General features: G+C 44.9%; 1 protein-coding gene across 1 annotated transcript in view; it reads right to left on the bottom strand.

Annotated features, from left to right (window-relative positions):
• The window catches only part of gbf1 (golgi brefeldin A resistant guanine nucleotide exchange factor 1), an 83936-nt gene that overhangs the window by 26503 nt on the left and 43598 nt on the right, over positions 1-13835 (bottom strand). Inside the window, exons 7-24 of the mRNA XM_015387147.1 lie at positions 13056-13191; positions 12074-12297; positions 11842-11998; positions 11552-11763; positions 11277-11375; positions 9447-9641; positions 7713-7896; positions 7512-7634; positions 7340-7428; positions 7063-7265; positions 6865-6988; positions 5746-5871; positions 4234-4316; positions 2196-2432; positions 1887-1980; positions 1434-1610; positions 909-973; positions 657-780 (exon numbers count right to left, since the gene is read on the bottom strand). Coding sequence (XP_015242633.1) covers positions 657-780; positions 909-973; positions 1434-1610; positions 1887-1980; positions 2196-2432; positions 4234-4316; positions 5746-5871; positions 6865-6988; positions 7063-7265; positions 7340-7428; positions 7512-7634; positions 7713-7896; positions 9447-9641; positions 11277-11375; positions 11552-11763; positions 11842-11998; positions 12074-12297; positions 13056-13191 — 2652 coding nt within the window. The remainder of the gene's footprint in view (positions 1-656; positions 781-908; positions 974-1433; positions 1611-1886; positions 1981-2195; positions 2433-4233; positions 4317-5745; positions 5872-6864; positions 6989-7062; positions 7266-7339; positions 7429-7511; positions 7635-7712; positions 7897-9446; positions 9642-11276; positions 11376-11551; positions 11764-11841; positions 11999-12073; positions 12298-13055; positions 13192-13835) is intronic.

Below are 13835 nucleotides of genomic sequence, written 5' to 3' on the forward strand. Positions count from 1 at the left end.
AAAAAAATTATGAATGTGCACAAATAATTAACCACATATATAAAAGGAGTTTTATGGGGCCCCCTGGTACTTGGGTCCCAAGGCAACTGCCCTAATAATGGCTAATGGTAAATCCGCCCCTGGTCAGGAGAAAATCAAACGTGTTTGAATTCATTCGGCTGTCGTAAGGTGGTCGTAGGCAAATCGCTCAGTGGGCAAACAAGGATTCTTCTTCCTCTCAGATGAAAACACAGAAGCATGGCGGGGTGCGAGTGAAATGGAGTTCTTTCTGTCAAACTGACAGACCGTAGTTGCCACGTTTGCTCAGCCATGTCTTTGTCCAAATAAGTTGTCATCTTTTCTTTTTAGGCCTTTCAGCACCAAATTGCAAAAATAGCCCAGGCAGTGCGTTTCACTCTAGTGAGCTTCATATTCCTCTTCTACTGGTTTGACTTCTGGATAAACGAGTCAGAGTAGCTCCATCTCACTGCAGAGCTGAGTCCTGTGTGGTTTTTAGACGTACAGTGTGAGCAGGTAGATCGCATCAGAGCGTCGGGTCGTACAGTGTGAGAACAAACATCCTGAGCTGGGAACTTTTAAACTCTGAGGTTTTGTCTTACAGTGTGAGCTGTAGCTCTAAATTTCGCACAGTGTGTGTGCAGGCTGTGTGACGGTACCTTAATGCAGAGCAGCGCCGCCTGTTTGGCTTCCTGATTCTCTGTGGATGGCCCTCTGAGTCCCGACTGCTCAGCTCCGCTCGGCGTCAGCCAGTTGATGAAACTCAACACTGCAGATTCTCCACTTTAACAGAATTCAGAGGACAAAGTCTATTATAGAAAAGTAACTGAAGAGCAGGTAGCTATGCTGCTGACAGAAAACTGAAACATATAGTGAAGGATTGTTTTATGCAGGGAATGAGGATCATTTACCGATTGGAAGGCATCTCTTCTCTCTGAAGGGAAATTTTCCCGTTCGGCTCCACAAAGTCCTCCATCTGATGGAATAGAACATGATGGTTTTTTTAATGCTTTTTAATTCTCTTAGAAATAACTTTAATGCCATCAAAAAGTATCCATGACTCTCATATATACGCCCCAAAATCCTTCGTCATCTTTACCGTCTGGCGAAAACTCGTTTTCCAGACAGTTTTGTGGAAATTTACATTTTCCCAATCTCTAGCTTTTTCTTCGCCTCAAGCTTCTTTTCTGAACATATGGCTTTACGATCAATGCAAAGCAGTTACGCACAAATATATCGCAATATAATATATCTTTTTTTAATAAAGCATGTTAAAAGCCATTATAATCGTATTTAATGAGTTTTAATGCCAATTAAGGCCTTAATTTTAAAAAATAATAAGTTAATGACTTTAAAAAAAATGTAAAGACTCGTGGAAATCCTGTATTAACAGTGAGCAGAAGTGGGCAGCAGTGTGCCTATGATACGGTCCTGACCTCCACCATGGCCTTGGGAAGCAGCTGGGCTCTGAAGAGCTGCAGCATGGACTCCATGATGTTCTTCCAGCCTTCCCTCAGGATGTTCCCGTGCCGATGAGCCAAATCAAAGACGGTCTTGGCAGCCGTCTGAGCTTTGCTGTTGCTGCCGAACACGGTGGGTAGGTTTTCTACAGCCTGGGGGGGGACATTTTCACAGAGAAACTGAGTTTAGATAGAATTCTGAGATAAACAGAGAGAAATAAAAGCTTCTGCTCTATACCTTTAAACTAAATAATACACATGTCATCTAATTTAAATTCAACTTAGGTCTTAAACTTTTCTCTCTGTACATTTCTAAAAAAAAAAAACAAGGTCATACAAAGTAGAAATAAAAAGGTCACGCTAGCATCCAGGTCAACAGGTAGAAGATGAGGACATTTAACCCCCAGCAGGATGCTGCTGCTTCCTCACCTCACTGGCCAGAGTGGTGAACTTGCAGAGGGAGATGATCAGGTTGTCGAACACGTCGCTGCAGCCGTAGTGAGCAGCAATCATTGCACATTTTCTGCAAACACAGACACCACATTAATCTAACCAGATCCGGAGCCAAAAGTTTTTTTCACACCATCACTGCATTTTGATTCCCAGTTAGATTATTTTAAATGAGATCCAGACAATTTTTACTTTCAACAAACATCTATGAAACAGTAGAGAAGACAAAGACCCTAACAGTTGTCCCTGTTGAATTACCTAAACGCTGACAGCTCTAAGCTCACGTACCTGAAGCCAGTGATGGCCTTCTGGATGATGCTTTCATCCAGACTTTTGTCAAAGACATAAGATAGAGCAGCAATGGTGGGACCCCAGGTCATGGTGAACAGGTCGAGGTCATAGCTGTCGGGGGGCAGGTGGAGGAAGATCCCCTCAGACGTGGCCCCGCGGTGCAGCAGGACACTCCAGACGTAGTTCTCCTTCACTAAACCCGTCTGCTCGTCCGGCATCACGATTTCCTCGCTCCTGGGGATTTCAGCATCAGTCAGAGTTTCAGATATCAAGACCAGAAAATATAACCTGAACAGAGAGAATTGGGGGCTCGTACAAAACCTTTCAGCTAACGCAACCAAATGTTTTCCTTTGGGTTCCCCCTCCCGGGTTAGCATCAGATTTAAGGAGCTTTCCAGGATTTTCAGAGCCAAGTTCTTTCAATTTCAGGGCTGTCAGACTGAACCTACTGCTGGTGCTGATGACAGCAAGTCATCAGACACAAAGCAGAACGATAACAGGACAACTCCATAAATAATGACGGCCTAGAAGCTGCAGGACCAGAACCGATGATAGAAAGTGGACTGAATGAATTGTCTACATCAGTGGTTTCAACTCGCTCCTCAGGACCCGCCGTCCTCCATGTTTTAGCTATTTCCCCATTTTTCATAGACCCTGCAGCCCCTGTTGGCCACTGAGGAGAGGGTGCATTGGGGTAATGCCGGGGGGCTACAGCAGAGACACATGCAGGACAAGAAGGACATGGAGGACATGGAGGACATGCAGGAGTGTGGGTCCAGTGGACTGAATCTGGAAACCAGTTCTCTACATTCAAATGATAATAAACAAATTTAATTTCGACGATACAACATGACGAGGTCAGAGAGACCATGAGGTCAGAGAGACCATGAGGTCAGAGAGACCACGAGGTCAGAGACCAAGTCAGAGACCAAGAGGTCAGAGACCAAGAGGTCAGAGAGACCACAAGGTTAGAGAGACCACAAAGTCAGAGACCATGAGGTCATAGAGACCACTAGGTCAGAGACCACAAAGTCAGAGACCAAGAGGTCAGTGAGACCATGAGGTCAAAGACCACTAGGTCAGAGAGACGAAGAAGTCAGAGAGACCACAAGGTCATAGAGACCACAAGGTCATAGAGACCATGAGGAACAGAGAGACCATGAGGAACAGAGAGACCATGAGGAACAGAGAGACCATGAGGAACAGAGAGACCACGAGGTCAGAGAGACCACTAGGTCAGAGATACCACGAGGCCAGAGGGACCACGAGGCCAGAGAGACGATGTAGTCAGAGAGACCACGAGGCCAGAGAGACCACAAGGTCAGAGAGACCACAAAGTCAGAGACCAAGAGGTCAGAGAGACCACAAAGTCAGAGAGACCATAAAGTCAGAGACCAAGAGGTCAGAGAGACCATGAGGTCAGAGAGACCACTAGGTCAGAGAGACCACAAAGTCAGAGAGACCACTAGGTCAGAGAGACCACTAGGTCAGAGAGACCACTAGGTCAAAGGGACCACAAGGTCAGAGAGACAATGAAGTCAGAGACCACGAGGCCAGAGAGACGATGTAGTCAGAGAGACCACGAGGTCAGAGAGACCACGAGGTCAGAGAGACCACGAGGTCAGAGAGACCACGAGGTCAGAGAGCCAACGTCCTAATGCTCACTAGGAGTTTATATTCAGCAGGGAAACATTGACATATTCAAGAGGAAAAATCAGCTCAGGCTACAGATATAACCTGAATAAGATGGTGGAATCATGCTGATGATCATCTAGGAACTTTAATGACTGCATATGTGAGGCCAGATCTCAGCTAATTCTCCTGGAAAGGAGAAAACTTTCTCTTCCTGAGGTTTAGTTACACAAAAGCACAAGTTGCAGTCAAACGACTTAACAAAAGAAAACAAAGGTAGTTTAATGAAAGAATATTTGTTTTCGGTTCCTTTAGAAGATGAAATAAAAACACAGCACCGCAAAACAAAAACCTAGAACGATCTGTCAGAAGAAGAAAGCTCTCGGGCGCTGGACGTTCTTACTTGATGGCGTTGTAGATGTCCTCCAACATGTCCTGGTCAAAGTCCTGGTTTCCATTGACTCCCTTTAGATTTTTCTTGAATTGCTGTTTGGGAGGAAAGTTCAAACAAAAGTGGTCAGTCAGCGAATGTTCATCTACAGATGAGTGCAGTTCAGACAACAAAGCTTTTTATGGATGAGCCTCAAAGAGACATTGACGGAATCCATCTGCTTAGCAAAGCAGGCTGATAACCAGGAGGTTCCCCTGAATAAACATGACCACCTGGTGGTATCCGATAGCCTTCGGCATTAGCCTTATGCCCCGGTTGGTACCTGGGGAAAATGGAAGCTACTCTGCAGAGTTACAGAAAAATAAACACCAGGCAGAGAGGGTCAAACTGTTTAGAAGTTCACTGCCTCTTCATACCAATGATACAAGCCCCAAACACCGCAGACCTCTAAGGCTATCTTCACACTACAGGCCTTAATGCGCAATTGCGATTTTTTTGTGAAACTCCATTGGTTTTGGATTGCTGTTCATATTTCCAAATATATGCAACTTCTATGTGATCTGAATTCATACAACGTAAGTGTCCTGCATGCGCAGCAGAGGACACAATGACATCACAAGCCAAATTGCTCTGTGTTGACGGAAGTAAAAATGGATGGTAGTACTGGACAGCTCCGGTTAGCTTTCACAGTAAAGGTTTCACTAAGTTACTCCCCTTTGGCAGCTGCAGAGCTAGCCACTAATGGATGCAGCGCGGTGGAAGCTAATCTCTGTCCAACCAGCACAGTCATGGCTTTGCAGGTGGAAGCCACGCACATTACTCTATTCTCATTTTTTAACTACTTTATTAATCGTTCTGCCTTTTAGGGTCGATGTCTCTCCTAACAGCGAAAGACAATACCTGGATGGGTTATTCTAACCTTTATTTAGCCAGCCAGATCTTACACTAGAGACTCTAGATCTTCTGATTCTAAAATGGGTCAAGTGTGATGGCCGCGCACCAACATTACTACTCAGAGCCACGGATAGAACAGCTAAAATAAAGGTTAAAGTTCAAAAGGCTTTTTTGATTTCACTTCCTCCACTAACTGTCTGTCAGACCAGACAGCGGCTGTTTTTCCTAGAAATTCCATCAGAAACACCATAGGAGTTCAAGATATATAGAATATACTCAATGTATCTCGATTTTCCCAACGCACCATAGTTAAAATGACTATCACAGCATGCATGATGACATTAAGCTGTCTTCATCTATTTCACTGAGTTTTATTTTCCCCACACACTTTGAATGCATCATAAACCCCACCTCCAAATAGGACCCCATTTTCATCATTCTGCTTCATTCTATCTCTATTCTCCCACTCTACAGCATCTGTTAGTTCAATCTCTAATGTTCTGCTCCCACTAGGGGTACGTGTACTGGTCTAATTGAGCCCTTTATATACTGACCCCCCCAACTAATACCTCGCCACCCCTGTTTTAAAATTTCTAGCTCCACCACTGATGTCCCTACAGGCTTCCTTACCTCCACAGTCATAGGGATGTTCTGCTTGCGGACATTGTGGTTGTGCTGATCGGTGTTCAGCATGATCACAGCGTAGGCCAGAGCAAAGCCTGCATCATTGGTCATAAATGGAGATCCATTGACTTTCTGCAAAGAGGTAAAAGTTGATTAAAGGAAAAGTCCGTTCATATTCAGAATTCAAATTTCTGAAAGTACTTTAAATGTGAAATTATTGCATACTGTTCAATAAATAAGTGCTTTTAATTTTCACTTGAATGTGCTTTACTGGAGGCATCCATGTGTGTCAAAGAACACTACTGCCACCTACTGGTTAGTGACGTCACGGTGCGGTATCGGCTGTTGATCAAGTCCCAGTGCTGTATCTGGTGTTTGTCACAACGCGCTATTATCCAAGTCATCTTGAAAACATTCTTCTTCCAAATGTTGGCTACATATTACGTGTTTTTTCTCTGGGCAGAAGTTCAAATCCTCCCTCTTCAAGTTGGCGATCCAACGACGAACCCGTCCGTGGAGGATCAGGAATCAGAAAGGTGAAATAACTCATTTATTTTCACTTTTCCCCGATGTATTCCAACATCCAGCTGCCATGCACGTGGGCATTGTCAGTTTCACTATAGCTCTGGTGAATTTCAATGGTGAAGTCCTCTGGAAATCTTCAATAATTGTTGTTTATTGCAGATGTGTCTAGTAGTTCCCATTGATTCTGCTTGTAAAGCGGGGAGAATGGCGCTAGGCTTACCGCACCGTGACGTCACTGCTGGAAGATGGCAGGAGGGAGGGGTTACTATATTTGGGCAAAAATGGCCGCTCCCAGACTCAAGGCTGATTTATACTTTGAAACTAGGTCGTCTGTCTACGTGTCAGACTCAGTAGCAACGACGATAATTATTATTTTACTGTTTAATGCAAAATTCTTTAAATCACTGCAAACGTATTCGTTTTAGGTATAAATAATGATCCATTGATTATTCCTTGCTGACCGGACTTCTCCTTTAAAACAAGCATCTTTTCTGAGTGAAGTTATGGACAGAGGAGCAAGAACTTTTACTCAATTAAGAGAAGATTCCTTCTTCATATGTTTACTCAGCTAAGATTTGAAAGAAAACCAGCCAGACTCACGTGCCAGTTGTCTGTAAACGTCTCCAGGAGCCTCTGAATGACGGGAGCCTCTCCAGGGAGCCTGAAGGCCTCCAGGTAGAGCCGCAGGGCCTCATCAATGCGGAGCCCCTGGAAGGTAAACGTGCTGAAAGCAAACAGGCCCCCGTTAGGTGGAGCATTGAACGAGTGTTCAGACGGCAGACAGACTTTTTATCTTACTTCACAAAGCTGTCCAGGAGCTCCATGTTCTTTCGGTCGCTGATGTACTCCCCAATCATCTTTTTGTCCAGACGCGGGTTTTCCCGCAGCCACTGCGCCACCTGCTTGGTGTCCAACGGGTCGCTCAGCAGGCCTTTCTCCTGGAGGAACTGGATCCCCTTCTTCGGCTTCTGGTTGAACTGCTCGGTCCCTGTGATGAGAAGCTGAACAAAAGGTAGAACAAATGTAGCTCTGGATTGAATGAGAAAGAAGAGCCAAACTAATCCCAATCCTTTACTTTCTTCTTGGTCCTGATCTCCATCAGCTGCTGCGGATCCGGCAGACAGGAAGAGAAACGGGGGGGCTTTTTAGTTGCCTTCTTCTCTGCTACAGAAACAAATTCAGGTCACCAAGGGTTAACATTTCCAAAAATGCTTTTGTTTTTTTATTCAGCTTTTAGGAAGCCTCACCAGTTTCAGCGTCTCCGTGGTCGTCTCTGCCCAGATTCATCTTCCCCGCCATGAGGTATCCACTGGTAGGAGGATACCCCGACGCCTGCAGGGTGTGCGGACAGCTGTTGGGAACACCGGGATCTGGAGGAAAACAATGTCATAATGTTCATTTTAATGGTATTAGCTTTGGCTTGTTCATAAGAACAAAGAGCGAACTACCTGTGATCAGGTCTGTTCCATTAGACGACGATCCTTCTGCTAGCAGCGTGTCTGACTGATCCTGCTGGGCCATGCTAACCACCTTGGACTGGCAGTGGGCTTCAATGCTGTCAATGACAGTGAGGAGGGCCTCCAGAGACAGCAGGTGGGTGGTGTAGAGCTGTCCCGACACAGGGAACGCGTTCTGAGAGGGCGACAAACAGAACAAGCCTGCATGACGATTCAATTCAGTTTATTTACATAGCGCCAATTCACAACACGTCATCTAAAGGAACTTAACAGTTCAACCAGATGATCCAGTCAAATTGATTCAAAGTTTTCTATCTAAGGAAAGCCAGGTGATTGCATCGACTCATTGACTCTTCAGCAATCCCTCACACTAAGCATGCTTGTAGTGACAGTGGAGAGGAAAAACTCCCTTTTAACAAGAAGAAACCTCCAGCAGAACCAGGCTCAGTGTGAGCGGCCATCTGCTGAGACTGACTGGGGTTCAAGGAGACAGAAGCAGACATAGAAAAAGACGCAGAGATACGAAAGGCAACACCGAACTAAAAAGCCTGAAATATTTGAGCTGGTGAGTGAAAAGATCTGCTAATCAAATAAGATTGTTTTACCTCAAATAAGACGAAAGACATCTTATTCTAGCAGCAGAATATAAAACTATCCGATTTCAGGGACCAGAACGTTACTGACTGGCTCAAAGGAAGGACGTATGGAAAGTCTGACATCGTTTTAGATCCTGTTCTATGGTGCAGAATAGGAACGGACAAATAAATCGAAGAGCAGCAGGAGGGGGAAAAAACGTTCAGATATAAAAACATCCAAAGTTTCATGACTTGTTCTTTTCAAGCAGATTGACAGAATGAGTAAAGGGCTGGTTATCCTCCTGCAGCAGTGTGTCGCAGTGAGCTTGTTGCAGATATTTTTGATTCATGCCCAACATTGAGGCTCTTGGTCTGCACTATGTTATTCCACACCACAACGCAAGACGGACAATCAGGAACTAGCTGTGGGTCTAGATACGGCAGAGGCAGTGAGGAAGTGGGGGAAAGTTTGTGCGACAACGGAGGGACATGAGGGTGAAAAAGAGAGGGGATCCAGGTGGAAAAAGGGTCCCAGCACCTCGCTCTTCTAGCTGGTCCATCTTCATGAGTCGTTTTCCACAATGGCGGTCATACAAACAAAACAAGCCGGTAAGGTACCAAACAGAAAATAAGCATAGAGTAGAGCAGATGTAGATTTGACCAATCAGAGGCCTCCTGTCTGCTGTCACCTACAATTTTGGGGAGCTGCAGCAGAGTGTCTGCGGAGGGGGGAGCATATCTGCGTTAACTGTGACACACATGCAGACGACCTGGTTTCTGAGTATAAATCAGCCTTTAGGCTACGTTCACACTGCAGGCCTTAAGGCTTAATTCCAATTTTTTTGTGAAATCCCTTTTTTGTTGCATTGCCGTTCACATTTCCAAATATATGCGACTTGAATGTGATCTCCTGTATGAACAGCATTCACACAGCTTAGGTGTCCCGCATGTTCAGTAGAGGACGCAATGACGTCACAAACATACGTGCTCTGTGTTTACAGAAGTAAACATGGACGGTTAGTGCTGGAGAGCATCTAGCGTTTCTCCCTCATTTCAATAAGAAGGAAATCCACCTCTTTGCACCAAAAAGCTTTAGGCTTGATGGATGCAGCTTCAGGAGCATCGTTGGATACACTATGTTATGTGTTACCTTGGACAGCATCTTGGTGAGGTCTTCGAACAGATTGGAGCAGTAGAAGTCACAGTCATAGTTGATGTAGAGCTCAGTGACGAAGCTGGGGATCCTCCAGAGCTGGACCAGAGCCTCCAGACCCATCTCCTTCATCTCATAGGGCATCTTGGCGTTCTCTGATGTGATGATGTCCATCAGTTTCTTCAGATACATCTGCCATGTCAGCGCACAGTTCGTTAGATTGCTGAACATATATTTTCCCTGATTAGAGCAGGGAAGTAAAACTGTTTGCCAAATGAATAAGGTGATTTAGATTTTTGGCTGTTAGCTTCCAACCTTTGGCAGATCATTTTATTCATCAGCAAACACTCATTTTAAAGGAAAAGTCCGCTCATATTCAGAATTCAAACTTCTGAAAGTACTTTAAATATAAAATTATTACATAATGTTCAATAAATGATACGTTTTTTCATTAAAAGTAATTTTCATTTGAATATGCTTTACTGAAGACATCCATGTCTGTCATAAGATATCGGCTGCAAATGTTGGCTACATATTACCTGTTTTTTCTCTGGCCAGAAATTCAATGGGAAATCCTCCCTCTTAAAGTTGGCAATCCAACGACAAACCCACCCGTGGACGATCATGAATCGGAAAGGTGAAATAACTAATTTTTATCACTTTTACCCGATGTATTCCAGCATCCAGCTGCCATGCACGTGGGCATTGTCAGTTTCACTACAGCTCTGGTGAATTTCAATGGTGAAGTCTTCAATAATGCTACGTTCACACCGCATGTACCAGAGGCAGCAGAAGCAGCTAGTTTACCTGCTAAATCAATGGTTGACGCGCATCTTGGTGCAGCAAAAGGTCCTGCAGCGCATCTGAGTAGCTCAAGCAACGACTCATGAGCTTCTGAGCATCTGACGTGCTGCATAAGCAGCAGCTGCTGGAGTTGGAAAAATTGAACTGCTGAACGCGCCACATCAACCAATCAGAGAAGCTGATCTGGAAGCTGGCAGGGAGACAAACACAGCACTGCTGATGCAGAAAACTATGACCACTACTCTGAAACTGTTTATTAATGCCTAAATTAACTTAAAATGTTGAAAAGTGCCGACAAAACATGTTAAATTTTATTATCCCGGTGCCTCTCAGTTTAAAATACCGAAGTGAAAAAGGCCTTCAGGCCGCTGTAAACAGTAGCGGAAAACCCCGAAGAGGCGACCAGGCCAGAGGCTGCTGTTGAAAGGGATTCCCAGTGACAGCGCACCGCTGGTTTGTGGCGGTCTGAGCGGCTCCGACAGAAATAATATTGAAGGAAGGATGGTAATCTGGATGAACTGACTGCACTGACCATGTTTTCAGGACTTTCTTACTTTAAAATAGGTTCAAACTACTTTTTACCCGCTGATCACAGCAAATATAGCTGCCATTGTCACAGGCATAGAAACGATAACGTAGCTCCGCCCAACACGCATCAGACCTACTTTTTGACCTCGTAGCTGGAGCAGCAGAGATGCTCCAGCCACGCGCCAGAATTAAACTTGTACAAGCATCAAAAATGAAGCAGCAGGCACGTCTTTGCTGGTCGCGGTCTGAATGTAATGTAGATTGCAGATGTGTCTAGTAGTTCCCATTGATTCTGCTTGTAAAGCGGGGAGAATGGCGCTAGGCTTATTGTTTTAATTTTTTACCATTTAAGGCTAAATTCATTAAATCCCTGCGAATGTATTAGTTTTAGGTATAAATAATGATCCATTGATTATTCCTTGCTGACCGGACTTTTCCTTTCAATAAGGCACTGGTTGGATAGCAGATTTTGCAGAGAATATTGAAGATCTTTACCTCTAGCTGGAACTTCAAATGTTCCCTCATGCTTTCAAAAAGCAGGAAGCAAACTCGCATGGAAGAAGCATAGAGGTTCATCCGCTCCACACTCAGCAGCTGCAACACAGATCAGATGATGACCAAGGATGTTCAGCCTTCCTCCTTCTAATGACTCAAAATAGAGATTAGTTCAAAACAAGCAGAAAGGCTCACAGATCTACGCTTTAACTGAATCAAACGTCTGGCTGAAGATATATTTCATGTCCGGGAAGAACGGAGAAAGATGGTTTTACCTGAAACAGATGCCTGCAGAGCTCATCTTTCACTAGGACTAGTAACGACTGGTAATTCACGATGTGTGAAGACTCCAGCGCCACCGTCAGAAGCTGCAGGCCCATGTGGATCATAGCGTCGGTGTTATGGCGGTCGTGAGGGTTGGTGAGGGAGATCAAAAAGCGGAAAAGTTCCCGTAGACATGGCAGGCCGTACGGAATGAGGGCAACTCCTGCAGGACAGAGCAAAAAAATAAATAAAAACCTAAAAGAAGAAGAGGGGATGAAGATAAAGCTCCTGCCGGCCTCACCGTCTTTCTGGGTGGACTGAGTGAACCGGACTCCACGAGGGTTCACATACTCCATGTCGTGGACAGACGTGGTATCCGAGGAGTCTTTGTCGTCCAGAACTTCAGGGATGGATTCTACAGAAACGGCCTGCGTCGCGTCAGCCTGCCCCCCCTCAGACTGCACATGACAGGAACACGGATTAGAACCCCGCCCCCTGCCAGAACGGATCACGTTTAACGGTAGACACTCCACCTGTGCGTGAGAAGAGCCGGATTCGGTAGCGGGCAGCGAGGTAGCAGAGCAGGGGGGGTTTACAGGCGGCTGCTCCAGGTCAGAGAGATCTTCCCTGGAGGTGGCTTTAGAGCCCGGATCCAGACCGCTGTCTGTGGCTGTGGGGCTGCATGTGGAGGAGCCGGCGCTGTCTGAGGCGGCGAGGCTGGAGGTAGAGGAGCCCTGCTCCATAAACGGGACGCCGCCTAGAGAAACCAGGTAGAGTCAGACAGGAAACCACAGAAACAACCCGGATCCGTAATCCTACATGCTTTCTGGGTGTTACCTGACCCTTGATGCTTCTAGCCCTCATTTAAGCCTTTTTTATTCTCTGTTCCTCTAACTTCATGACAAACACAGAGTGAGAGATCTATTTATATATATTTGTGTATAAATGTGTTTGTGTATATTAAATATATATATAAACAATATAAAAATGTATGAGTGGCAGTGCTTTTCAACAAAAATCTGAATTTTCTATTACCCTTAACCCCACTAAGAATATTTAAATGCACTGAACTATTTCTTTGTTTTCAGCAAAAAAATAAAATAAAAAATACAGAACATTAGTTCAATATTCAGAAAGTTAAAGTTGATTAAAATTGATTCTGTGCTGCTCAACACATTACACCGAGTGGAGCCGTCAACCGCCCCAAGATGGCGCCACCAAACCAAGTCTGAGCTCATGGGTGAAAGCGATCGATGCAGGGTCTACTGTCTATGGTTACAGCAGGAAAGGCATGAACTTTGACCCTGGAAGTTTTTTTTTCCTGTTTTCTTTCCAAACAGAAGCCTGAATGCACCTGAAACAGAACTTCATCCTGATTTAGGCAGCGTGTTGTTTAAAACACCATGAAACAGCCTGCTACGCTGCTAGCATAAAAATCTTATTGAAACACAAAGCGTTCACATGTGTTACCTAATCACAGGAGGCACTAGTGCTGTGATGACTCATGTTATTCACCTGAGAGGTTGTTGCTGAGGCTGCTGGGGTTTCCTGGGTCTGAGGGACTCTGGAGCAGGTGGCGAGGCGGCCGAGGCGAACGTTTCTGCTTCTTCCATTTGGACGACTCGCTCATCCCTCCAGCACGCATCTTTAGCTGAACACAATCAGTGGAAATCAGTGAAACCAGTGAATTTCCAGGCATGGCTACAGCAAATATATCAATCCTCCAACAACCAACAAAAACACACGTCAGCAAAACGTGGCTGAGCTTCCAACGTAAGAGCTGGTCTTTGAACGAGGCAGCTTAAAAAACAAACTAGTTAGCAGCTAAAGTGGAAACTGGATAAAACTGCATCAAAATCTATAAAAACAGGCTGGGATTAAAAGAGCTCCTTATGTTGGTGGAGATTCTCAGTCATCAAGGTCACAGTCATTCCAAAAAAGAAAATTAAAAACAATCCACTGGATTTTGATTCCAACTTTAAATGAGTGAATTAAGTGAATGTGATTGGTTTTTTATCAAGGGGGCGGGATTGTTGTGGCGGAAGTAAGTTTGATTGTGGCCGGTTTGTCAGAAGCATCTTGCTAACCAGTTAGCAACTTAGTGCTAGTAGGTTCGCAATGGGAAATTCCATTGGAACCAAGTAGCACTAAATTAGTGACTTAGAAACGACACTGTCAAGGAACGCTATGGACAGAGGAAACATGCAAGAGGAGGAGAGTTTAGTGTCGGAGGTCGTGGATGAGTCTCCTCCATCATCCATTTTTATTTAGAGGAGGAAAGCGGGACGAATATGT

This window comes from Cyprinodon variegatus, unplaced genomic scaffold (assembly GCF_000732505.1).
Source record: "Cyprinodon variegatus isolate N-32 unplaced genomic scaffold, C_variegatus-1.0 Scaffold386, whole genome shotgun sequence".
Classification (NCBI taxonomy): Eukaryota; Metazoa; Chordata; class Actinopteri; order Cyprinodontiformes; family Cyprinodontidae; genus Cyprinodon; species Cyprinodon variegatus.